The sequence below is a fragment of the Anopheles maculipalpis genome, chromosome 3RL (assembly GCF_943734695.1).
Source record: "Anopheles maculipalpis chromosome 3RL, idAnoMacuDA_375_x, whole genome shotgun sequence".
Lineage (NCBI taxonomy): Eukaryota > Metazoa > Arthropoda > Insecta > Diptera > Culicidae > Anopheles > Anopheles maculipalpis.
The window spans coordinates 37,376,483-37,404,153 of NC_064872.1; the positions used below are offsets into that span (position 1 = coordinate 37,376,483).

At 43.9% G+C, this 27,671-nt stretch overlaps 6 protein-coding genes across 7 annotated transcripts in view; 3 read left to right on the top strand and 3 right to left on the bottom strand.

Annotated features, from left to right (window-relative positions):
- Nucleotides 1-27,671, top strand: part of LOC126564702 (ATP-dependent RNA helicase me31b) — a 515,322-nt gene that overhangs the window by 467,777 nt on the left and 19,874 nt on the right. The gene's annotated exons all lie outside the window — the stretch shown is intronic.
- LOC126564302 (neutral and basic amino acid transport protein rBAT-like) overlaps nucleotides 1-27,671 on the bottom strand; it is a 535,179-nt gene that overhangs the window by 2,157 nt on the left and 505,351 nt on the right. The window lies entirely within an intron of this gene.
- LOC126564817 (mitochondrial basic amino acids transporter) lies at nucleotides 5,604-7,718 on the top strand. The gene is made up of 3 exons (XM_050221930.1): nucleotides 5,604-5,676; nucleotides 6,358-6,822; nucleotides 6,887-7,718. Exons 1-3 carry the CDS (start codon nucleotides 5,643-5,645, stop codon nucleotides 7,570-7,572), a joined length of 1,185 nt encoding a protein of 394 aa, XP_050077887.1. The 5' UTR covers nucleotides 5,604-5,642; the 3' UTR covers nucleotides 7,573-7,718.
- Nucleotides 7,789-10,681, bottom strand: LOC126565812 (coiled-coil domain-containing protein 40). The gene is made up of 4 exons (XM_050223022.1): nucleotides 9,344-10,681; nucleotides 8,969-9,281; nucleotides 8,248-8,864; nucleotides 7,789-8,175 (listed from the first exon to the last, which is right to left on the bottom strand). Exons 1-4 carry the CDS (start codon nucleotides 10,679-10,681, stop codon nucleotides 7,795-7,797), a joined length of 2,649 nt encoding a protein of 882 aa, XP_050078979.1. The 3' UTR covers nucleotides 7,789-7,794.
- Nucleotides 11,381-12,826, top strand: LOC126564781 (zinc finger protein 271). The gene is made up of 4 exons (XM_050221888.1): nucleotides 11,381-11,519; nucleotides 11,584-11,819; nucleotides 11,885-12,031; nucleotides 12,110-12,826. Exons 1-4 carry the CDS (start codon nucleotides 11,394-11,396, stop codon nucleotides 12,822-12,824), a joined length of 1,224 nt encoding a protein of 407 aa, XP_050077845.1. The 5' UTR covers nucleotides 11,381-11,393; the 3' UTR covers nucleotides 12,825-12,826.
- Nucleotides 14,195-15,854, bottom strand: LOC126564576 (calmodulin-lysine N-methyltransferase). The gene has a single exon (XM_050221652.1). It carries the CDS (start codon nucleotides 15,686-15,688, stop codon nucleotides 14,195-14,197), a length of 1,494 nt encoding a protein of 497 aa, XP_050077609.1. The 5' UTR covers nucleotides 15,689-15,854.

Below are 27,671 nucleotides of genomic sequence, written 5' to 3' on the forward strand. Positions count from 1 at the left end.
CCCCCCCCTAACGCACACACACACACTCAAATATCTACGATGGCACAGTTTTCAAATACCGAATTTTCATTAACAGATAATCTTTCACGTTCACTGCTTAACTACGTCGTAATACGCCGTCTGTGACGCGCGCCACACACTAGAAGGAAGAGACCACAGCGAGCAGCTATTCTTACGGCACTCGCTCACCAGTTTGCGGTGTGTATCCGCCGACACATATGTCAATCTGACTAGGGCCCCCCTCACAACACCAATATACGCGAATCAATTGCACAACCGTCCTGCCACCCGTTTTATTCTTCGTGATCGCCACCGTCCGCCCGCTAGCGCACAACAATTAGCGTCTATTAACGCCAATCAACGTGGTTGGATGGTGCTTGTGGATGCGGTTGCCATTAACAACCACCAGAAGTACACCAGAAGTAACAACAGCAGGAGGAAATCAAAAATCGTCCAACCACACTTCACAAATTGCTACCCGTTTTAGACTTGGAACCAGTTTGCTGTCATCCGTCCGAATGACCTCCCTGCCGAGCAGACTACGTTTTGTGGAGGGGGTTTATTTTAGCACGATACGGCCGAAAGGACGTACGAGAAGAAGAGGAATGTTTTCCTTCGCAGGTCGGGAAATTTTTGACAGAACGGAAAATTTCACACGATGAGCGCCAGCTAGAGTGAAATGTGCGCAAGCGCATGGGCAATCGGAAAATAACCCAAAACAGTACAAAAAAAAAAATGGATTCTGCAGGGTGGTTCAAGATAGAAGAGGTACTGAAATATTTCATTCTCATTAGTATAGTAAAAAAAAGATTTTATACAGTTTTGATCTTTTTTTTTATTTCGTATGCTTTGAACATTGTAAGATTCGCTATAAATGTGTGTAGCTTTTTTGTATGTTTCAATGATCTTCGGAGTTGATATCCTTTATTTAAAATTTTAGCATTTCAATTAATTTCCTACTTGGCTGCTATATTCCATTCTTCATTTATACTTGATCCTCTCAACTGACCTTACTTTCATCATATGGCGCCTCATTGATTGGACTGAACAGATGAACTACAAATTCTTCTTCGCCTATTTCATGCATATAAAGGTCGTGGGGCGTGAGGGGGGCGCGACCTTAAAGGTCGTGTTGAATAGATTTTCGCATATCGATAAGGCATTTCCTCCTTATTCTTTGCCTTATCCCGGGCATACTCGGTTAACTTGTTAGACTTAGTAAAGTATTTTTCTCAACTTTACGAACTCAACGCAGGTCATCGAATGGCTTATTAGACTTGTTGATACCACATAGTTCGAAATTCATTCTTGATCTTCTGTTCTGATGAGAAAGAGCAGCGCCGCTTTCGACTCTACCACCAGGCGTGCCTATAAAAAGCAGTAAATATTATGCGTTATATAAATCTCCTTCACATAGTAGATCCTAAGTTCGTATTTCCTCGTTTTTCAGTACATAGTTTCATAGAAAAATATATGAGCAACCTAATGTTGAGCTATAGGCACAGTTGTAGAACAAATTACACTACTTACACACGAGTAGGTTGGTTATTTCATAACATTATCAGCGGAAGAGGAACCATTTTATTACCAAACACATGGACTGATGAATCCAGGATACGTCTAAATTGGAAATTATTATTTTTATTTTTATATTTATTATTATTTTTTTATAATTTTTTTTATTATTTTTTATTATTAATTATTTTAAGCAATACGGCTAGGCCATCCATTATGAATAAAAAAAAATTAATTATTTTATTATTATTATTTTTTTATTATTATTATTTTTTTCAATATTATTGTTTTCCTTAGCTACCTACACAAAGTATTGTATTAAAACTATACAGTCAGAGCACACACATAAAGGATACGGATAGACATGAAAATTGAAAGGCAGGGACAGACACATATCAACAAGATTTAATGGAAGCAAGGGAAAAGGAAAAATTAAATTGATCGAATCATTGAATTTGTTTCAGGTGATTTCAGGTGACATGCAGAGGGTCGTTTCCACTAAAGCGCGTTCAACGTGTAGGAGGTTAAAGAGGGGTTCGGGGACCAATGGATTGATAAGGAACATAAAGAGGGATGGAAAGAGCGTAAATACTACAAACAACACTACAGTCCCTTCTGGGTAAGAGTGAGAGAGTGATTGAAGTCTTTCCAATAATAATGATTTAAATAAACTTCTTACAAATAATTTTACAATTCTTTTGGTATTCACATCGTTTTTCAGAGTTTTTTGCAAATCTCTTTTGGGAATCGTTATTATCAAACTCACTCCGAAGGAGTTAGTATTCGCCAAAGAGATTCGAATCACAAACAGTGTTTAAAACTCTTTTAGGATTTTAAGAAAACTGTTTTGGGGTTCGATGCGCAGAAAGTTGCCGCAGCTGTTATGCGAGTCTTCACGTCGTTATGAGAGGTAGTCCCGTCGCCACACCTACCACCATTAAAAGTTGTTTCGGAAGTATGTAACATATCTTCACATTATAACTTTATAACTGTTTCTCTGTGCTCTCGGAACTACGTCATAAGATAAGCATCGTGTGAGTCCTGTTCCTTTGATATTATTCGCGATTGGATGGCCAATGGATTCATTATGACGGTACAATGACGTATTGTCAACTGTTAAAAACAATGTTATGAGTAATTTTATGACGTCCTCCGTCTTTCAATTAAAGACGTATATTTCAATCGATTATATTCGTCATTCGAGACCAAGCCGACCATATGACGCAGAAGGGACAAACTGCAAATTTATGTCTTACGATTTCACTAGGAAAATCCAGAGGATCAAAGGATGAATTTTTGCGTAGTACTCATTGCCCTAGTAAACCTCTTTTTTTAGTTAAATACAGTCATTTATTGAAACACCATCTGGATCAGCCTGTTATAGGAAAGATGGTCCAGTTTATAGTGGAAATGACCCAGCAAGTCGTAAAACCAAAAAGACTGAGATTAGACTTCACTGAACCAAGCAATGTTCAATAACCACATGATGCCCTGCATTACTGCACTTAAGGTTGCACTTCACTGCAATTCATGTGAGTGCAAAGTGCACCAAAATAATTTTCCGATCGAATCACCCTTTTTACACCTTATCACAACGATGCATCTCAACACACCATCCCAGACAGCTGCCACTGATGCAGTTGCATTCATGTTCCATGTGCCTGACAGACCGTACCAGACGCATCAACCATGCGCAATGTGCAACAGCGTACGTACTAGGACATACTTTTTTGCATTAAAACTACGCAATTTAACGGCACGCTCGTGACGAAAGAGATGTTGTGAAATAGATACTGAGGTACTCTTGACCGCTTCCTTTCGGGCATTGCTGTACCGGAGCAACCTTAACCCATGTACATCAAGCAATTGGAATTGTCCGGTGTGGCTTGCTAGAATGGTCGAAATCAAGCAGGCCAAACTGCTGCGAACCGATTCCACATTAGCACTCCGTACGACCGATAACCTTCATCAGGGGCAACGGTTGAAAGATTATACCGAACCGAAGATGTTACGAGCGTCATACGGTTTTCTTTGGGTTTTGGGATAATTCTGAACAATTTCGGGTGTGTCGTGCATGTGCGAAAGCGCCAACATCGCTATTACTTTAGGCTGTTACTGTTTCGCTGTAACACTAAGACGCACCGGTATGCGAAACGATGCGTCGCATCCGGCCATACCAACTCCCGAAGGCTTATCAGGCAGATGAATGTTTCTCCGATCGGTTCTGGCTCCTGCTGGATCGATCATCTTCGGCCCACGAGTGTCCGAGCCTGTTCGCTGATATAGTCTAGATCGAGGCTACACTAGCCGACTCAATGCGACTGATCAAATAGTCAAATCCGGAAGGTTTTACTGTGCACTGTGCGCGTTTACGGGTCTGGAAGTTTACAACGGTGGAGGGCGATTGTAAGGCGATTGTGGATGTGAAGAAACAATAAAACATTTCCACGCAGTACGGCTTTCAACGACTGTATAGTCCGACCAATTCAATGTAGTTTTCGTATGTAGTGCGTAACACAAAAAGTGCATTTTTTATATCACACAAATATAAAGACTTTAGGAACTCGATAGTACGCGCACTTCGGAAAATAGAAACGTGCTCATAGTGTAAGGAGAATATCCCTTCTTCATTGCGGTGTGTCTGGAGTTTGTTGGAGTGTCGACATACAAAGAGACACACTAGACAACGTGCTCGGTGCTATTAACGTGAACGTTGCAGACGATCCGTAACATCTGCTTGAGAATGCTTGTGCTCAAGTACGATAACTTCGTCCCGATACCAATTATAGACAGTTCATGACACAGAGTGTCATCTTAGTGATAATAAGTTTCGTAGTTTAATCCATCGTCATATTATTCGGTGAGTATTGTTTCGTTTCCCAAGGTACAGTGGGTAATGTAAGCTTTCATATAGAGCTTCAACGAACCAGCAAGTTTAGCAAGCTGGTTTGAATCGCAATTCCTCGCCGCTTATCAGTACTGCACGTAGTAACGAAAGGTTATCCCACCAGAATGTATACGGATTCCGCGTGGCATCCTTTTGTTACAACTGTTTCGAACATTTCTACATATGCTCGAAGTACAATTGAGCATGTGGTATTGGATCACTTAACTATCCTCTCTAAAAAGAAGGCAGCACCTACGAGCTACTTAAAAACTGGAATCTTCCCTTGTATTCTCTGAAACTCCCTAATCAGCGAATATTGGCGCAAATGGTTGTAGTATCTTGGAGCAAGAGGTCAGGTTGAGATGCGACCGAAAAATTCCATTCATACCTCCGCTTACCCTTGCTTACCTTCCCAAACATCAAACTATCAAGCTATTGCCGAGCTGAAACAAATAGTCCAGAACGCAAACTACAGAGTTCCGTAATCAACACACCCCTTCGTGGGACACCCATTTGTGTGCGTGCGTGCGTGTGTGAGTGCGTATGTACGTGGACGGGGGTTTAAGTACGTACCGCGTGCGTTCAAGAGGTAACATTTATTAAACAAACTCAATCAGGAAGCGTTTGGTGGCTAGCGCCTAGAGGAAAGGAAAAGATCGCCTCTGAACCTACAGAAGATGTTGAGGTTATCAATAGGCATACTAGCAAACTCAGGAGGCAGTGCGGTGCAATCAGTACACCACAACAACAACAACAACAACAAAACCAATCAGCAAGAGACGTCTCGAGAAGCGAGGATGCGATTATGATTTGTGATCCACTACCACACACCAAACTTCGTACCAATCGGAACGCCAATACTGCAAAACCAAAACTGCCAACCGCTGTTCGAAAAATGCTGACTCCATTCCTGATTACACTGCTACACATTACTTGCGTTTTTGTTTTTTGTTATTTGTTAAATCATCCCCTATCTACTTGCTTTTCCTTCAATGCGTCTTTTTTGTTTCTTCCTTTTGCAGATCGCCGACCAACATCTTCAGGCTGATCGTAGCTGAACTGAGGTGTTTTTATCGCGGTTCAACGACTAAAACGGAGTGTAAACGATACATCGCTTACCGTATCCTTTCTATACCCATACTTTACTACCAATCGCACGGGACCTTTTCCTATACTGCGCCATCTAGTGGCAAGAAGAGTGTACTACCATTTGTACTAAGAATCAACTGAACCGATCGAAATGGCTTTAGACTTTGCTGCTGGTTGTTTGGGAGGTAAGTCCCTTTCCAAATCTTTGTACCCCCACAGTTATCCCACACTCCCCACTCCTTGCTGCGTGCCGAGACCCACCTCTATCTGGCGTGATGTTCACGTTTCCGTCAGACGACTTTGATAGCGTTAGACTGGGCAACCCGGACGCAACGGTTTTTCGTAGACACATTTTTGGAGCAGACAAACAAACAAAGACAAACCAATCGGTACGGGGCGACAATGACCACGATGACGACCGGTGGTAGGTCAACGTTGACTATCACCGTTTGATAATGTTGACGATGTCCTCGTCCCTTGACTCTGCACCACCTTACGCTCAGAAGGTTTGATAGTGAACCGTTCTGTTTGATAATTTTCATACACCTCCCGGGCTCTCCTCCACTCCCATTATCACTTTCACCGAACCGGATTCATTACGGTGTGCAGTCCCTAGCAAACAACGCTCGGGGGCCGCATGTAGCAAAACATTCCGTACCCCCTGCAACGTGGGACAATTTGCTGGGGAGATTTGTCGATCGATACCCTTTTTTTCAGTAAGGTGGATCGATCGATCAGCACTGTGGTGTGATTATTTTTCTCCCTTTAATGTGAAAGAAGCTGTAAATGATGATGAAGATGATGTTGATAACCAATGCACGATGCCACCAACAATGTTGCATTTTGTTTCCTATTTTACTTGTCAGGTTGCGCCGGTGTTCTCGTTGGATTCCCGTTCGACACGGTGAAGGTGCATCTGCAGACGCAAAACCACCAAAACCCGCTGTACCGCGGTACGTACGACTGCTTCCGGAAGATCATTGTGCGTGAAGGTGTCCATGGATTGTACCGTGGGATGTCCAGCCCAATGGCGGGTGTTGCCGTGGTGAATGCGATCGTGTTCGGCGTGTACGGAAACATTCAACGGCGTACTACGAATCCGGACTCACTGTATTCGCACTTTCTGGCGGGTACGGCAGCCGGGCTCGCGCAAAGTGTCATATGCTCACCGATGGAGCTGATCAAGACCCGACTCCAGTTGCAGGATAATCTACCGAGGGGTGCGGAACGGTTTAGCGGACCAGTCGACTGCACTAGAAGTATCTGGCGCAGGGAAGGTACAAGGGGTATCTTCCGTGGACTGGGTATTACGGCTGCGCGTGACATGCCGGGTAGGTAGTTATTTTTGTTTCTCATACAAGCATTCGCTAACCTATCAAAAAACTGTTTCCACAGGTTTCTCTAGCTATTTTGTGGCGTATGAGTATATGGTCCGCAGTGTGTCGGATCCATCGCCATTCGTTATTCTGATGGCTGGTGGACTGGCCGGTACCTTCTCCTGGCTCGTTACCTTTCCGATCGATGTAGTGAAATCACGCCTGCAAGCGGACGGCATTTCCGGTAAGCCACAGTACAGTGGGCTGATCGATTGCGTAAGGAAAAGTCACGCTGCCGAGGGTCTTGCGTTCTTGTCCCGTGGGCTCGCATCAACGTTACTGCGAGCTTTCCCGATGAATGCCGTCTGCTTCCTGGTCGTATCGTACACGATGAAACTGTTCGACGATCCGAAAATCACCAGCGTGGTCGAACTTGGCGCAGCAACCGTTGAACCACCGCTGCTGATGGTGCCCGCCGTTGCCGATGCTCCAAAGTTGACACCTCCAACGATCGGACACAAGCGAATTACGCACGATCACGACAATCACCTGCTAAACATCAAGCAAAACACCTACCGATTCCTGCGTTCGCTCGGTGCGTTCAGTGAGGCCGTTTGCTGTGCGGAGATGGGAGAGCTAGCGGACGATCTGTACGCTAGCAACTCGGACGAGCAGTTAGGAGCAAACTATGCCAAGCTGAATGAAATGCTGCTCAGCACAGACCCGGAGGACACTAGTAATCGGTACCCATTTTTAGGCGATTGAACCGTGACCAACTGCATGAGCCTTTTCGTTTGTTGTTTTTTGGAAAAGGCCACCAAAGACTTGTGTACAAAGAAACCATAGACTAATAGTTTGCCAGGTGGGAAAGCCGTGTATGAAAATATATCTTTATTTAAATGCTTCCAAAATGAAAAACGTGTCAAGAAGAGAAAAAAAAGTCGACAATCACACGCACACAACAAACAAATCTACCACATCCACATCTTATTTGAGCAATTGAAGAATTTTGTTCAGATTATACTTTTGAGTGGGAAAATCTTGCTGCATCGTTTCCACCACCGCAGCAATATTTTCATTCACCTCCCTCTGGCGCTGAAGATCGGCCTGGATGAGAATCTCGTTGCGGAACTTCGGGAGCTGCTGTGCGTTTGCGAGCGCTCGATAACGACGGGCCCGGTACTGATGGCGCACGATGTAGTCCAGGTTTTCCTGCTTCAGCATGGACGCTTGTTCGGTTTCCGCGCGGATCAGATTAGTCTGAAGCTTTTCCTCCTCGATCTGGTGCTTTTTGTTCTCGATCTCGGCCTGCAGTAATTTCTGCGCCGTATCAATCTCGAGCAGACTCTTTTCTGCTTGAGATATTTCCTACAGAAAAAAAATGGGAATGCGTATTTAATTACCCAACGGAAAACATGTGAACAGATAAGCAAAACCTACCGAAAAGACAACTTTCAGCTTGTTCTTGAGCTCATTAATCTTGTGCTGCATCGTTGAACGGGTCTTAAACTTTCCACCGTATACCTTTTCCCGCGCGTTAACGGAATCGAAAATGTTTTCCCGATGATGCACGGTGTTTTCCAGATCGTGCACCAGTTTTTCCTGCATACGCTTCAGCTGACCGTACCGTACCTGCATGCGATGGATCTCCGCTTTCATAATGCCAATCTCACTGTTTTGAGTCGTTTCCTCGTCTTTGAACTTTTTCGCCTCGGTCGACATTTTGCACTTCGTTTCCCAGGACAGTGCTTCGCGATGCTTCTCCAGCACCTCTTGCTTGCAGTCCTCGATCTCTTTCCCGAGATCTTTCAGCTCTTGCTCCAGGTTCAGAACAGCCATTTCGGCATCCCGCAATCGTTCCGTTGCCTGGTGGTGTGCTACCACACATTCCTGCTCGCCTTTCTCGTGTATTTTCCGTGTCTTAAACAGTTCCATGCTGGCACTATCGAGCCGTGTATTGAGTGCTGATAGCGACCGTACAATCTCCCTATTTTCGTTCATTACCTCCTCGAGTTGTGCCTCAATTTTGATCGCCTTCTGTTCGGCTAGAAGAAGCTCTACAAAGAAAATACAAAAACCAAACCAAGAGCAAACACATTACAAATAAGAGACCGTGTGAGGTTGTAAACGCATCTCCCTCCCCTCCCCCCGCGGTACTAACTCTTTCTGGAATAATTGATTTCGCTCAACTGCTGGCCACGCTTGTTCGATTGTGCTCGTGCGCTTGTGTGCAGTTTCAACCATGATGCTTGCGCCTCCTTTAGCTGCGCCTCAACCTCTACGATGTCTTGCTGCACGTCCAGCAACTTCAGCTCGTCCGGATTCATTTCCTGTCCTCCTGCCTTACTGATCAGCTGGTCCAGTTCGCGATTAAGCGCATCCATCTTGCGTAGCTTCACGGCAATCATTTCCTTGTTGAGCTTTATCTTTTCGTTGTGCTTGTTTGCTTTGGCATCCAACTCGTCATGCTCAAGCTGAAAGGGATAAATACAAGCCAACTTATATGTTCTTTAAGATCATTTTCCATTACTGTTACCTTCACTTTGCTCAAGACATCTCTTGAGCTCTCCACAAGTGATCTCCATTTTTCCAGATCAAGCAACACGACCGACAGCTGATTCTCTGTATCCTCCATGTTTATCTCCAGCTCCCTACGCTTCTTAGTGGTATCGGCCAGTAACTTTCCTTGAGCTTCTCCCGCCTTGTCCGTGGTCAGCTGATCCTGCAGCAGCTCCAGTATCTGATCCTCGAGTTCAAACTTTTTGCGATTCTGTTTCTCCAGCGTTTGACGTAATGATTTGAGATGGTTCTCAATCAGCAAACCCTCCTGTTGTGCCTTCAGGATATCGGCCTCCGTTTGCTCGAGAATCAGGGCGTAGTGATCCAGGTCACGCTTGAGCTTATCTTCGTCTTCCTGTTCCTTGCGGACTTGCTTCTCCAGCGAGTTGATATCCCCCTGGATGCGATTCTTAAAGCCGGCCAACTTCTCGTTCTGCTCCATTTCCTTGGCGGCCGTTTTCTTCGTAATTTCCGTTTTGCTCTTGATAACTTTGTGCTCCTCGTTAATCTTCTCCAGCTCTTCCTTCGTCTTTACCAGCACTCGGTCGCGCTTCTGGATCGCTACTATCACCTCTCCCCAGGCCTGGGACACATATTTGTGTTCGTGCTGCAGCGCTTCCAGATCGGTGTTCGCGTCGGCTAAACTGCGGCTAATTGTCTCCCGCTTTTCATCCTGCTCCTTAATCTTATCTTCGATTGCCTCTAGATCGCGCTCCTTGCGTTCTACTTCTGCCGAAAGGCTGAGCATGATCAGAACGGACTGACGATGCTCTTCCGCCGCCATAAGCTCATCCTTCGCATCCTTGCTGGCAACGCGCTTCGCAACGGCAATTTCGTCCTTGATTTCTTGCGCCCACTTAGCAAGTTCGCTCTCCAGCACGGTTAAGTTTTCCAACTCCATCAAATTCTCCTTGTGCATCTTTTTAAAATCCCGTAGGATTTGCTGCTGCTCCTCGAACTCCTTCCGGTACTGAGCGGCCTGCTTTTCCTCCTGCTGGCGTTGGGCGGCCAGTTCGAAAATTTCCTTACTATAAATTTCGAGCAACTCCTTCTGATTGTCGATCTCCTCCTGCAGATCGTACAGCTCGGCGCCGACCTCTTCGGATTCTTTTTCATTCTGCTCCAGTCGATGGTTTAACTCTGCGACTTCTTCCTCTAGTTGATTCTTCACCTTCAGCAGGTGAGCCTTCAGAGCGGACTGAAAGCGCTCGAGCAAGGGATGATCAGTTTCCAGTACGCCTACACGATCCATAACGGATTCGTTAAAGGCATCTGCCTGAATACTGATGGAATTGGCGTCTTCTTCCGGATTCATTTTGAACAGAGGAAAGATAAACCGTTTTTCTAGCGAGCTGGCAAAACCTGTGATGTCTCGATGAAGCGTCAGCAGTAAATAAAATAAATTATTTGGTTGCTATGGCAACGTGTTGCTAGGTTCAGTTTACCTTATATCATGTCGTTTATGATTTTCATAGCACCTGAATTTCGAGCAGTTTTGAGGAGATTCGAGCTGAAAAATATCACACTTTGAATTACAAGAACATCACGTTTTTTAAATCTTTTTTTTTTTTCATTTTAACTGCCATCATTTTTGTATATTGTTTCTTGCAAGCATTCTATAAATCACATTTCAAAGTTCAATTTCTCAACCAGATTGTCGCAACTGCAGCAAAATTTACTCCCACTGCATCCACTGCGCTGTATTCGTACGTCACTGTAAATGTCTTCACGAACTGTCAAAAGATCAATTTTGTAAATAAACCGTAGAAACGTAAACAATACTTTTTCCCTTGCAATGGATAGTTCAATTTTATAGTCTCACGCAAACTTCTAAGTAAAATCCCACTTTTTTTTCAATAAACCATGTAACGTGTTGCACTATTCAGTGTCAGTGAAGTAAAAGCATGAGTGAAATGTTATTTCATGTCGTAAATTTCGGATATTGTTTTCTTATAGCTCGTGAGGATTTGTGAAGCTACCGAAAGAGAAGAACGAACTGAACGAAGTCTTTGCAGCTTAACTTCAATATGGATTACAACATAAGTCGGTTGTGCCGAGTGTGTCTGGAGGAGGGTGTGTTTGCATCCATATTTAGCACCGACCTGGTCCCAATGGCTCCGGCCAATATGCTTGTAATGTGTGCGAACATAAAGGTAAGACTATGTGCTGCACAGTATCGGCAGGATCATTCAGTAAATTTTTAATTCGACATCAAAGGTATCGAGAGATGATGGTCTGCCTAGTACGATTTGCAACAATTGCATGTACCGACTAGGGGTGGCATTTCATCTTAAGCAACAGTGTGAAAATTCTGACATGAGACTGCGGCAGTACATGAACGGAGGGTCTGCTATGGACTACAGCTATACGCTGGATAAAGAAACGATGACGGATGATTCGTGGCTGGTGTCGGGAATGGACCACAAAGGCGATGAACAGAAATCGGCAGAAAAGTATGTATTTTGCTATACTTTGCTCCAATTATATAGAATATTAATGCGACTTTTATCGGTTGTAGAAAATCAAACAGTAGGAAACGATACAGACAGAAGCTCCCGGAAGAGCGCAAGAAGAGAGGACCAAAACCGATGCCGAAAATACCACAAACATGCTACCAGTGTCACAAAACGTTCAAATGTGCCGCACAGTTGCAAATGCACTTGAGGTAAGGATTTAAACAAAGCGTTATGCCAAGAAAAGTTAATTTTGATAGATCTCCTTTTTCCTACCAACACTCTTGCAGGACCCATTCCGGTGAGAAACCGTACTCGTGCAACATTTGTCCTCGAAGATTTGCTCAAAAGCACAATCTTGCAATACACGTACGCACACACACCGGCGAACGGCCGTATCAGTGTGAAATCTGTAGTAAGCAATTTTCCGCACTGGGCAACTTTCAAGCCCACAAGAAAATACACACCAACGAGCGGGACCACGTGTGTCCGTCGTGCAATAAGGGCTTCATCACATCCGGCGATCTCACACGACACATGATTTCGCACTCGGGCATTAAAAACTATCACTGTGATATCTGTGCCAAAAGCTTCAGCCGCAATCGCGACATGATGGCACACAAGCGAAAGATGCATTTGAACGAATGTGGCAACGAAAGCTACAAATGTCACGAGTGTCACAAAGTATTTGCCACCCTGAATAATCTGAACGTGCACATGAGGGTACATGCGCAGGAAGTGAATGTTTCGGTAGCGGATCCGGTGGGTGAGTTAATGCCACCAGCACCATCACAACAGCAACAGCAGCAACACCAGCATCAGCAACAATCACTTCAACATCAACAGGTTCCAGTAGCGATTCCACTTGGACTTGGACCACCTGGACCGCTCGGTGTTGGTTTGGGTATGCTACCGTATCCTTCTTCACACATGCCAACGCATCCTCCTGCCCAAGTAGCGTATCACAGCCAGATGCACCCATCCCAGCGGTTGCATCCGTACTAATGTTCCGACTCGTCTAAACACCAAAAACTCTCAACTATTATCGTCATCACAGAGAATGAATGGATCTACATCACACGGATTTGCATACATCGGTTATTATTTATTTATTTTCTAAGGAATAAAATTTGTATTTGCACATAAAGGAGTTTTATTGCTCATCTTCTGTTTTGCTGTCTAACGCTTAGATCTAGAGGAGTTTACTTACCATCGCAGAGGAAATAGTACATAGTGCTAAAAGTGGTTGTGATACTGGTTTTCCTTGGAATTTTGCACATAACTGTCGCCAACTCTATGTGTGTGTGTGTTGTGTTGTGCATTAGAGCGTGGAAAAGGATTTTCGTAAGTAGCAGCACTATCAACACAAACATTCCCTCAACCCAACCTATGTGAATGCTTCATTCAGTTTGACCAAAAAAATGGGGCACAATTTAAATTTAGTCTACGCTTCCCCAAAAACAATGAACCACCGGCTGTCGTACGGTTGAATGCGAAAATATTCTACTATTTCCCAAACAATAAACATCTAATCCCATGCACATTCCGACCCTGGGCGTACCGAACGGTCGTTTCATTAATAAAGTTGCAAAAACACATCTCTTCCAGCACGTGCTTCTCCTTCCAAACATGCACACGGTTTAGACTAAACATACACCCAACGGTTGCAACAAACACGCTAGTTCGCTATTTATAGTCTAGCTAGTTTGGTTAGGCTCGTCATTCAAAAGTTTCCAGTTCGAGAATCGCTTTTATCACAAAATGGATGCCGTCCGCTAACTTGCGCACACACCGTGAATACTTTGGCATCGTCGACAACAGATTCGGTATTCGTTTTCAAACGGACATTATTAATTTAATATCGACAACACGTGTCGATTCCCTAACTACTGGATTGCCTTAATCGTACTAATGTCTAGAACAAATAACAATGTAAATACTTTTCCGTAATTTGGCTGAACAATATGCACTTTCAACAACAAACAACACCATCTACCTGGAGTTTTGTCTCTTTTTTTTAATCTGAGCGTTCGTTAAGTGCACCCTTTTGCTATTGGTCCCGCAGACTTATTTCCGGTGAGGAAAGCATCCGTTTTAGTGCCATTTCTTAATGGCTTTCTAGTGTGCATGTATTGCTGCAGGATGGAAGTATCAAAATTAAATTACAACTAGGCACTAAAGAAGCGTATGGGGCGGATATCCCTGCCTTTAACAGGCTTCAGGTCCAGGTGAAAACGACTAATGGAAGTACGTGGACACTGCGTGAACAACTGTGGTTCCTGCTTGGAATTGGATTGAAACTAACACTGTACGGCAAACTCCTATTGTGCCGCAATACTGTTGTGTGCGTTGAGGGGTGTTGGGAGGGGGGCATTTCACAACCGATGCAGTACACTGCCCGCGCCATATTTGTACATCTTCACCAGTAATGGATAGTGAACGTTCTCGTCGTAGCCATCGGTCTGCTTCAGCTCAAGATGTCGTGCCCAGATAGCTTCGTTGTAGCACTGTAGTAGCTCATAGTGGAAGCCACGGGCAACGCATTCATTTAGGAAGAGGGTCAACGTTTGGCCGCGGCGTGGTGCCGTTATGAGGGCGACACCTTCGTCCGCTAGCAGTTGAAAGATCGTATCGATTAACTGCGATCGAGACTCGTCGAAGAATAGACAGTCAGCGGAAAGGATAAAGTGGTACCGCTCTCCAGTGTCCTGACCGGGATCTCTGCCTGTCTGTTCCCACTTCAGCACGGAAGATTTGATCGTACAGTTAAATTTGTTTAGTACGAGCGATTTGCGTACGTTCTCGACCGACAGCTCATTCCCATCGGTCACATGTACAAAGGCGGGTTGCCCATACTTTGCAAGGATCAGTCCTGCTAGACAAGTCATCCCACCTCCAAGCTCCAGAACAGACGTTCCATCAAATTGAGAAAGTCGAGAAAGGATATAGTACGCTAGGGCTTCTTCTGATGGCCAAACGCAGATATTGCCAGTATTGTTGAACCCAATCAGTTCACTGGCGGTCCAAGGACGCTCTGGGCCGATCAACCGAATCTTCAACCGGTACCGATCGTACAGCCGATAAACGTACACATTCTCGTCCTTTTCATCACCAGCACGATCAGCCTCGATCAGATTAAACTTGGAGAACTGGTCGTCCTCACTCGAATCGTGCCGGAGTGCCTTCGCGAGCAGTTTCCATCGTCGGCGTGCATTGACGGTGTTGTGACGCTTTCGCTCCAATGCGTCCTCCAGCTCATTGACGACGTCCGTAACGGTGAGCTGCTGATCCAGTCGATTGTTATTAGCGGTATCTAGTCCGGTGCTATTTTTACTAAGCTCATCCCCACTCCCCATCGGATCACCTACAACGACACCACATTCCTTGATCTGTACCATTGTGTCAGCAGCCAGGACGGCCGGCTGCTCGCCATCTTCCCCATCGTGGCTCAATCGTGCCGACCACTGTCCCGTGTCCATGCCAACAATTGGCACCGTAGAAGCTGTGATTGATGTAACGGTAGTGGTGGCGGTGGCAACGGGGCATTCATTCGTTCCCTCAACCCGTCGTTGCCGCCGCAACGATTTAATTGGATTATTCTCACCATCAACGGCCACCGACGATGGGACTGTTGATGGTGGCGCTTGGTCAGAACCGTCGGCGACCGTGCCCGTCGTACGATCCGGTGTCACCTGTTGCTGAGCTGACATTTTCCAATTTATGTCATCTTCGTGTCGTCGCCGCCGTCGCAACCACCGGTCGTCCGTAGCGTCGTCCTGCACACTAGTTTGCTCGTCCCGGTCTTCCATCGCCGCCGCCGACGTCGTCATCGTCGTCGCCGTCGTCGTGGGCGAACCGACCGAGCGCATTGCGTTACGTTTCGTCCTCGTGTCAGCAGTAATCACCCTTCGTGTTCATCAAGATTCAGTGACCGTTGGAAACGAACAGCAAGAAGCCGTAGCCGATTCCAAGGATTGATTCGGTTAATTCCGCACACGGTTGAATGGTTAATTTGTTGTTACATCCACGCAAAAACAGCTTTCCCCGAAGACACTGCAACGAGAGTAAAAGAGAAAGGGGTGCATATTAGGACGGGACGAGATTGCAAACACGCTTCCTGCTAAGCGAAACGATACTAAAAGCGGTAGTGCGCCAAGATGGATGCTGAAATGGTTGGTTTAGTAGTTGGTTTATTTATAACAATCAATTCCCGGTGTAACCTTACATGCTTGCACCTTGGCCGCCTCGCAACCACGTCCTCTAATGCATACGATTTATAGTGGTACGCTTATGGACGAAAATGTTGGCCACGATTCACGGTACATTTGCCGTTTGTTAGCCATTGCAATAAACACACACACGGATACACACATACACTAACGGAACCAAGAAGATACACTCTCCGAGTCGGTCTGCTTCGATGATGACGAGAGACCACCGACATCACCGATTTCCACTTGAGACCTTTCACATGCTTCAGATGAGACATGCATAAGACTGGGAAGATGGAGTACGAGATTTTAAAGCCAAGCGTAAGCTCAGGCCCACCCCTGCGGGCCCTCCTCTCGATAAGGTTTTTTGGCTGCAGTTCAACTTGGAATGGATGGTGTACACTTCCATTGGCGAAGCAAACAATCGCTAACAACCATGTGGAACACCCGATAGGAACACATATAAAATTTAAATTGAACCGTTGACGTGCAAATGTGAGCAAGTGATGGCGTAACTTGCAGCTGATATGTTTTGATAATATGGTGGGGGCTTGTTGGGGAGATGATATACAGAGAAGATAATCAATTTGCTTTACGAACGTCTATACGTTGATTCGTGCTTATCAGAGACACGGTAATGAGATTGTGATAAGTGAGTTTGTGTTTAGAATTTGAAGGGGGAAGTCTGTAGATATGGCAGTATTCATTACGAAAGCGAAACCCATGGCGGAGAGGGTATGGTAGGTTTCGATGCAGAGATATTTAAATTACTCTTGAAAAGCGTGTAAACAAGACTATCAGCCCTTAGCGGGAGACGTGTTGTACTCCAAAAGTGAAGTGAATTATCGATTGGTTTTATAGAAAATTGCAATATTTGTAAATATGATATTCAAAATTTTTTTATCATCACAAATTCGATTAAACTGTCAATGGAATAAATCGTTTCAACTAACTTAGGATTAGTTTTGCTCGCAATACATCGCGTAGTGGAACGTTGAGGTTGCCAGCGCCATCAAGCAGCTTAAAAGCAACAAGGCTGCTGGTAGAGATGGACTGGCCGTCGAGTTCTTCAAGATGGAGAAGGAGATGCTTACCGTCGAAATGCACAAGCTGACGAGAATCTGGGAACAGGAAGAATTACCGGAGGAGTGGAAACTGGGCGTCATTCACCCATTCTACAAAAAGGGCGACAGACTGGAATGCTCGAACTATCGTGCCATTTCAGTCTTTAATGCCGCCTATAAGACCCTGTACCAGGTCTTGTTCTGCAGACATGCCCCCCTTGCTACAGATTTCGTCGGCAGCGACCAAGCGGGGTTTGGTCGGCAGCGACCAAGCGGGGCACCCGATCCGTGTAGATCGGGTGCCTACACGGATGGGAAGCTGCAGTCAGGGATGTAGTTTCCTGGAGATCTATTGTTGACCGAGCCATGTCACGACGACGCTCCTTAAAAGAGCAGGCCAACGTGAAATGAAATGAAAACATCGCATTGTAAATCGTTCCATCTTATAAGCCGACATTTTTTGTACGTCTTACACTTACAGTTAAAATTTACATTTTTACATTCATCAAGTAATGGGCCGCACTGTACGTATACAATTAAGGAACGCAGAGCGCGACAGGTCTGGTTCAATTGTTGTGTGATTGTTATTACACACGGCGTTCAATTCGAGACACGAGACGAGAAATGGATCATAGGCGCCAAAACGAGTACGACGTTCCCCTACGTCAAGAAGTGATCTAGCACCGGAGCGATCTTGCCGGAGCGTAAATGTTGATAGCAGAGAGCAGCGCCGGCGAGTCGATGCGATCGTCAAGTAGACCTGCGACAAAAAATCTCTGCGCGTTACAATTCCGCTGTTTCAGCGACTCCAGGCAAAGTAACGCGCAACGTCCATTGTAGTCCATCTGGACACTCCAACCACGCAGCGCAAACCGTGTAAATTTACGCTGGATGGATTCCAGGCGAGCCAACGAGCGTGCCAATATGGGCCACCACACCACGGATGAGTATTCCACCACAGACCGAACTAAGGAGCAGTACAGCTTCTTAACGGCAATCGGGTCCGTAAGATCGCGCGAAAGCTTCTTCAGAACGCCAACTAGCTGATTGCCCTTAGTGACGATGTCCTCTAGCTGGTCATGGAAGCTCAACTTATAGTCAAGAAGCACTCCTAGATCTCTGACGTAGCTTTTACGGTAACCACATTCTATTGTTATTTTTATTTCGATTTTGTTAAAGACTTTATATGAACACATGAACATTTAAAGACTTTTTCGAAAGGCTACAAAAAAAAAAAAAAATTAATCAGACAACGAACCCTGAATGTCAATGGATATATTTCTCTTGGTATGTGTAGGTACAGAAGCTAGAGCAGCATCAAAGCAAATACTCCAATGGTCTTCATATGATTTCTATCTTTCTGATAACCCATTGTTATGACTCGCTGTATTGTTTTCTTTTTCAGTGTAATTGTTGTTGCACAAGATATTTCGATCTTGAATATTGTCAAATCTCCTCCGGATATTATGCATGATAAGACTTTTTGCTGCTGGCAGATCAGGATCAAGAATATTAGAATCAGCAAACGAATTTGATATTAGGACACAATGAATTATTCAGCTATCTTTGATTTTTTTAAAATCCAAATTCGCTGTCCAGCTTTTCTATCGACCAATTTACTACGAAGTTTTATATTTTCAAATAGCTATACTTTTATGATATTAATTATTTCTACTACACTTATTTCGCAACCATTTATACAAAGGGTTGGGTGCGTAGGTAACCGGACACTCACGCACCCTCTCGATTGACGGACACAACTGTCCTGTAACGAGAGCAGCACGATCGGGATCGAGATCGTTATCTGGTGTAGGATCGGGATGCTTAGGAGTCGAGATTCAGCCAGCGATGGAGTAAGAACTCGTGGTGGTGTGGTGCCTTTGCACATTTAATATTACTAAACTAAGTTATTTTCAGAAGCTTTCCTGCATCGTCATTGTATTAAATGTAAGTTTTAAATAAAATAATTAGCTACAACAAATCCAGTATGGACGTTTTGTATATTAATGTTAAATTTATTATTAATAATATGCTACGGAAATTTAAATTTAAACGGGCGGCCAGTCTTTACACGACAGGAGTGGGATTCAAATCCCATTCAAACCGTTTCCCCCCAGTGATGAGTAACTATCTAACTACGTGGTATCCAGCAAGTCTAATAGGACATTAGTGAAGAAGAAGAATCAATCTCATATTCGTATCGCAGTCACAGTCAGTAAACCATCCATCCATATTTTTCCTAAGATTTGATTTCATTTCTAACAGAGAGCTCCATCAGATGACATTGCACCTCATTAGTGTGTGCGGTTGATTTTCGATGCCAACAGCATACAAAGCCAGTTCGAACAGCACGTCTGGGGCGTCCATTGCAGGCAAGAAACTTCGAACCCGTAATGTATTTTAACTCTGATTTGGATCACAATTATCATTCTGAGGGTGTCTTGGAGCAGTCATGTTCCATGGCACGGGTGGCATGGGGGCCAAGCCCCGTTCTCCCTTCCTTCATTCACGAATAAATCGAGAGCTAAGACAATTTTCCACTATCTAGATCTTTAAACGATCGATTTAGAAATCGTTTCAAGGATTTTCTTGCGGTATCACATCCTTTGCCAAAAAGTCGCTGCTTGCATGATTCGATGTAAGCAGACGCTCGATTTGACCCTGCCAATGGTGCCGATGATGATGCTGCTGCTGCTGCTGATGATGGTGATGATGATGCAGTAATAGAAGGGTGGTGGGCTATTGGCTTGAGCTTTGGCTTCGGAGGACACATTGCATGAACGTGCAGCAGATTTATCTTCATATACTGGCACACTCACAATTGCCAATTGCATAAGGACTCACACAGTGTACTGAGTCATTCAAATGCGGCAAACGATTGAATAGGATAGAATAGAGAAAAGGAATCGATTGCAAAAAAAAATGACTCGTGACAAGAATGTTTGAAAAATCCCTGTCGGATTAAAGTTATTGTTTAAAAATAAATCCCTTCACTTGACAAACAGTAAATCATGCCGGTGCTTTACACTATTCAGTTGAGTGATATTGGCGAAGCATATTTTTCCTTTCCACAACCGACTGGTAGCGTATTTAATTGGTACCGTTATGCAAAGAAGCAAGCGTTCGCGTTCATGTACAGTTAGCCGAGCGATGGTTTGGTCGTGCGGACATTCGTTTTAAATGCCAAAAGGGAACTCTCTGCCAACGATGCGGAAAAGCAAACGATCCTACGCCGGTGGTGACGGTAGTGTTGAAGGCAGCGGCAAAACGACGGCGACAGTGATGATGATGGTCGAATAAAAATATCGCCAACAAATGGGCGAGCAAATCTAATATTGTTAATTTGAATGTAAAACACACACGAACACACACACACACACACACACACACACACACACACACACACAGTAAAGAGGGAATAGATCTCGATGATATGCCGCACAGGTGGATTAACTGGCTGCGACTTATGAACCATCTTACACACGCACGCAGACTGGCGCCCATGGGAGTTGTCCATTTCAATCGTGTCAAGGATGGGAACCGTAAACGCCAAGTGTGCGTATGTTGTTCTTTTTTTGGTTTATACAATTTTTCAATCCGTTTGCAAATGATTATTCATTCCCTCCGACAGCAATAAGGAACATCAAACCAACGATTTAAAACGTCACTGGCCACGCGTTGTCTACACGGGTTGGTTCAATAACATGCAACGGCTGGAATTTTCCCTGCCACAACTACGAAACGATGCTACAAATAGGCGCAGGCAGGGTCACGGTATTCAATATGCTTCGTAAAGATGGGAGCAAGCAAAACAAAATAACGTTGATTGGCCGTTTTGAGTGAAAATTCATACGCGTGAAGAAATGTTTGAAGTGGTCCGGCGCGAGGTGATGACTTTATTAAAAGGAGCTACATCAACCACCCTTTCTGACATTCGTAAAATGTGACGAAATGTTGCTTATTGATTGCCAACTGTATTTAATTAATTGTACAGCGATTATAGTTAAGACTTAAGAGTTAAGTTAAGAGCAGTTAAGTTAAGTTAAGCAATTATAGATTTTACTTTTGACACTCAAGTGATTGCTGTTCGATATGTTTGAAGTAAATTTGATTTTATCGTGTTCTTCATATGTTTTTTTAAAATAAAATTGCTTCACTTCTATAAAGTATCAAATCAATTATTAATATTTAAAACATTAAACATTAATCGTTCAATAATCATTTATAATCATTTGTTTATAACTCATATTTTAACACTTTCGCTGTTGGATGCTATTTCAGCCAAATTAAAATCGAATTAAAATCATATTTATTTATTATTTATTTTACTATGACGGCTCCACACCCTATTGTCTCAAATTATCCTTGGCTTAGCGACCTCTAAGGTCATGCCGGCAATCGAAATGGCTTTTTAGACTGCCGGATACCACGTAGTTGGTTAGTCAGTCCTCACTACGGGGGGACGGTTCGGATGGGATTTGAACCCGGAGCGTCCCCCCGTATCGTCCGTTAAATTAAAATCTGTAAAAGAAAAAAATTCAACACATTTTTATTTCCAACTTCTCTGATTTTACAGCCGCCTGTCCACATGATTTTGTCGTGCCTTTTTTAACACAGACTAAGTGAATTGTTTGAATTGGGGCGGTCTTGTGGCCGAGATGGTAGCGGTGGATACCGAGTCCCGTCGGGTCCATCGTACGTAGTACTGACTGACAACCGGTATTGTTAAGGCAAGGAAAGCAGGAAATTTCAGTAAAACTCCAGTATTAACGTAAGACCATCTGGTAGATATGTTATGTTTTTATATGTTGTTTCTGAAATATTGTACATAACTGCCTAAACATATCAGTTTTAGCTTGAGATTTTGTTAAAAAGATCTGGTCCAGGGTCTTTCGCATCGTATGACCAGAAGCTTCGAAAACCCGACCCAAAATGTGTAACGATGAAAACTCTTCATTCATCTGATGAGACGCATCGGATAGATAATTAATACCTTATTTTCTCAAATTTATTCACTCATGCGCTAACAGTATGAACAAAGTTTCATACGTAGTTCTTCACCAAAAACAATCCAAATAATTTGATAACGCTGACATATAGAACATAAAGGCCATGAACAAAATTTAATCGTTAAATGGTTCGACGGGACATTAACCCAACTTATGAAATTATTTAGTAAGTAGATACTCGATATAGAATTTCTATATTCTATTAAGTTGTTGTACATTACAATTACATAAGATAATGTTGTGCCTTTGCTTGACACTAATAAAACTAATCTAACGGCCGTTCTTCAACACCAGACAGTAGATGCACCCAAATTACCAAATACGAATAAAATAAAGTATTTATATTTTCCACATCATTCTAAACTATGCCCGCACTTGGTGCAAGACCGAATCGGCTCATTACTCCGACACAATTACCTTTAGCAATAAAACCCCCAACGACGTCAGAGAGGATGACGACAGTGACATTAGCACTCCTAATTTGCACAATGGCTCATAATTTCTTTGCCTCACGTAAAGGTCGCGGCTGCCATCGCTCGCCTAGGGGAAATGAAGATTGTGCAATTGCGTTCGGAGCAGAATGCGGAATAAAATGCATAGCACAACTGAGTCGTACTACCGCGAGTTTGGCCGAGTTGTGGTCACCTTTAGTTAAGGTGTCGGTTTTTGTTGTTGTTTGTGTGTGTGTGTTTGTTTGCTTGTTTGTTTGTTTGGCTGTCGGATATGACAGGTTCAGCTGTTGTACTCTTTCAAGCTTCCGCTCCCCGGTACGATTCCACATTCGCTTCTTGCAAGCGGACACACTGAATGGGAATGCATTTCGAACCAATTATCCTATAAATAAATAGTGGTTGCTTCTTATGATGGGATGTTTGTTCAATTTGCGTCGCCCTAAATGTACCGCCACCGATTACTAACCTTGACTCTGAACGGGTTAGAAAGTTAAACGACGGATAAGATAAACGATTTTTAATACGGTACAGTTATGCTGAACGATGGAAGAAAACTGATACATACATCCCCATCGATCGTAATGTTCGTAATTCAGTGTTCTAAATATTATTTTAATACAGTTTGACGAGCGTACTGCTAGCAAACGTACGCATCATTTGAATAAACAAATATTTAATCATCAGACCTCGGATCAACAAAACACTATTTGGCAGAACAAGTAGCACGAGAAATACCAATTAAACCATGTGACAGAAGGTTTACAATTTATTTTATTAGCTACGGGTTGGAACGAATTGTAATAAAACTTGACCACTATGGCCGGAAAAGGAAGGCTGGTGCGCTACGCAAGAATGAACGGCCCAAACTTTCTGCTCTACGGATTCGGGAAGAAAAAGGAAAAGAAATAACGGTTCGAAATCCTACGACGCCCCCAGCACACAGCTCGATACTGAAAACACATGTTTCAGTTCATTTTTCAATTTGTTTCATTAAGCGACCAACTCCCGACTCGGCTTGTTCGTAGGCGGGTTGTGGTTTACATATTCGCGATCTGCTCCTACGTATTTACACAACCTGTAGCTCCAACGCAGATGGCCCATCGAAGCACCGGGTGTTTGTGATATTCCAGATCGCAGCAGATACCGTGTAGATGGTCATCTGCCGCGCAAGCAATCGGTGGGCAAGGGTAGATGTTGTGAGGCCGTGTTCTTCTAGATCTCTCAAACCGCTTACTGGATCGCAACAAATATAAGCACACGAACATGCACACACAGACAGTGGCCTTCAAACCACCCACCGGTGTTCATCCGGCGTTCGCGGAAGATCAGCGACACAATTTATGAATGAAATTTTATTTCGAGAACCCTGCTACCGGGAATGAGTTAAGCGGGGTTTGAGGGAAGGTAGAGAAAAACATGATCACCTACCCCGTGTTCTCTATCACTCTTTTTCACTATCCCGAGACACCTCAGTGGGAAAGAGATCTTTTAATAACAAATTATTTTCACCTAACAAGCAGACGAAGATTGTAACCCACCCTACAACTCTATTTCTGGTCGATGGCCGGTTGTATTGAATAAAAGACAAGAGTTGATCACAATCAGAAAAACCACCACCCCCAAAAAATCACAGCACAAAACCAGACTTGTCGGTATAATCTGCCGATCGCACATTCCTTGCCCGCGGCTACCGAGGCTTTCTTGATCTTTTATTTTGAGACGCAATGCTATACTTAGACAGACGGTATAACTTAAATGTCACTGGCGGCCGGATATTTTCACCCCGTTTAATTTGGCGATGAATTGTGAGCGTAACATAGACTAATTAGATACAGATACACAACGTACAGTACCTATCCTAATAAAACGGAACAAAACACCGGGCTAATAATTACGCTGCATTGGCAGTTTTGGACGGTGCATATGCAAATTCGTTCATTTAATGTAGCAAATAAACCCACTCGGATCAACAACAGATGCAAGGAAACCGAATCTGGTACCCGTTCGGACATTTGTTATTTGTGTCGCATCGGGATTTTATGATTTGTTTGTTTGTTTTGTAGAAACCAAAGTTCCGGTAAACAAACAAAGATTGACTGTATGAAAATGGTACATTTGGTTTCGAGTTTTATCGGCCCCGTTTAACCTGCGGCTGGGTTGTTACTTTATTGACCGAATTTTACTTACAAACAAGCCCCCAACGATGGTAAAACAAATTGCCACTGTATACACAATAAAACTTTACGTGTGCAGATGGAGGAGCCGCCTGGTGGTTTCATACCGAACACGTGTTGCATGGTTGAGGTGGTGATAAATAGATTATTACATTCACAAGCTACTGAATATTAGTTAGACAGTTTAAAGGGGGTAATAATAATAAATAAAACTAAAAGTAATAGCATTTGAATCGAAAACTAAAATAAAATGTTGATTACCAAACGAAACTTTCGGTACATTTTATAGCAAACCTAACAAATTTAATAAAGCCCTAAATGGCAGTAAAAACAGCAACTTCACTTCTAATAAGTAATTTTTATCAAATTTCCTTCCACGCATTGTGCGATGGAGACGCCTGGTGTGTTAAGGCTATATTTCTCACCAAACACCAGGCGTCTCCATCACGTTCTACACGCTGCATAGAAGGCCAAAAACTTATACGCAAGAAATTTTGCAACCCGCAGAGCCGTATTTCCTTTTTCATTTCCTGATTTGTTCACACTCCATTCCTCTATTAAGACGGCCAGTACCGTTGCTGTACGGAATCGATAAAAGATTCCACCGCCGAAGCTGGTAAAGTTGACCGAAATCATGATTTATGCTCGAGACAGGCTCAAAAAGACTGCCCAAGTTTTTCGTACGTGAACGTACCGCACGTGCAGGGAACACTCACATACGCATACGGAACGAAATACGGTGCAAAAACGCATCCACTTCACATAATCACCAGCAGCTTGGTTCAGGGTTAAGAATAGCGATAAATGGTTCAACGTGTATGTTCTACAGCTGCCAGGTGTGCGAGTGTGTGTTGTACCAGGAAACTAAGTTTGTGGAGAAACTGATCTGCAATCGTATCCGCAGAATCATCCGCAACATTCAGCAACAGGTGATAAACGGTTGTTATTACCGATTCGAACATGCTCACGATTAGACACACGCTCACACGTACACACTACACTAGAATCGCACATATACATTGCTCACCTGTCACTTCTTTGGAGCAGTTCTCCTCTGCTCGAAATGGAATGCAATGCCGGTGCCTTTTTGGATGAAGCGGGCTGCTCAATGTCAGATTTCGGTCGGTTCACGGTCAACAGCCAGCCGAGTCGTGATGCACCTTCAAAAAACGCATTGCTACAAAGCGCACGTGGCACATGAAGGATGCGTCTTCCTCACACACTCTCCGCACACATGCACGCACACATACACACACATGCACACACACGTTGGTGTGGATTACTGACTGGCTGCTTTTATGGTTTCGTTCGGTGTATCACAGCATCATCACATCAGTATCACACTTATCAGTGGACGGTATCGTTCACACACCCTCGTACAGGCAGCCTAGACAAATGTTTGACCGACCAACTTCCTGACACTTTTTTTCGTCACGCACACGCGGTTCGGTCGCTTCTCAGATCGAAGAGATGGATCACGTTTGGTTCGGCTGTTGGTTTGTAAACGCGCGAACCAGCAGCTGTCCTCGCACTAATTAAACATAATACTGATTGATGACCACCACCGGTGGTCAACCGACGCTTGAAGTACGTCCGATACTAGAAGCTAGAGGGAATGATGCGTTGAGGATTGGCTTTTTTTCTCGCCTGTCGGTTGCTTTACGGAATTAAACGATCCTTGAAGAGTTTGCTTAAGGATTTGTTTATTCGCCTTAAATTTTTTTGCCTTCGAAACAATTAACCATCTGACAATGGTTTAATGAAGAGACGGGTTTTCCACAGCAGAAATTTGTGCACGGTTAAATAAATTTCCTCTCCACTAGACCCTAACGGGCAAAAGCTTGTTTTGACGGAACGAACGGAACTGGTGCCAGCGTAACGTGCGTGGTCCGTTTCAAAGACACCACACGATGCTACCGTAACGGAGCACTAGATTGAACTGAGACCGGTGTACGAGCGGAACGTTACGTTTACGGCGAATGAAAACTGACTTCAGACAGCGCGGACCAGCAGACCTTTCCCAAGCGCTTAGGAGCATCCTTTCTGCTAGCGCTCTTTTGACGCTGATTCAAGCACAAGACAACAACAAAAAAGTATAGGAAAATATATTCTATTTGTACGTTTTTTGTTTCCCTTATTCTATAAATCTCGTCTGCCAAGCGTGCAAGCGTATCGAATTCAAACAGAGCCAAAAAAGAGCGACACACAAAGGAGCATGAGTAGAAACAGCAGCAGAATGCACTCTTAAATACTCGCCCATTCTCTCGAGCTCTCGGGAATGGGAAGATGCATGCCGTCGGGGTAAAGAAAAGCGTATCGAGACGATGGGGATGATGGTTGACCATCGTCGATGAGAGTGTTTATTTACCGCACAAGCAATGAAAGTAAACCCACTAAAGATCAGCTTAAGGTTCGCTCCCGGGTGAATCATATTTGTAAAGAAATTAAGAGAGCGCTCTGCTCACATTTTCCGCCACATTTTGGCGCGATTACGGCAGGTCAGGCCACCCAAGCGCTAACCGTTTCTCCTGCAGGCGGGAAATGCCAGCTAAAAATGAGTTAACGTGCGCCCTTCAGTGTGCAACCCATCGCAATGGGATTGTCTCTTTTTTAGTTTTGTGTATTTAGCATGGTTTAATTCGCACCTCACTGTCCAGCATCGAAATCGTGCAAATAACAATATAAAAACTATGAAAACGCAATTTGTTTCGTTTTGTGTTTCAAAAACTAACGAAAAACGATAAAAAGACAATTTGTTGGATTTTGTGTTTTGTTTTCACGCTCTAGAAGGTCCTGTAGCAGTGCCGGGTGACATGATTTATGATCGGTAAAGGGGACGAAGCCGGATTTTTCTTTTTTATCAGAAAAAATGTTTTATGCACATCACACGTCTTCGAATGGGAGCCCTTTTTATTGCAGCATTCTCGCTAGTTATGTGACAA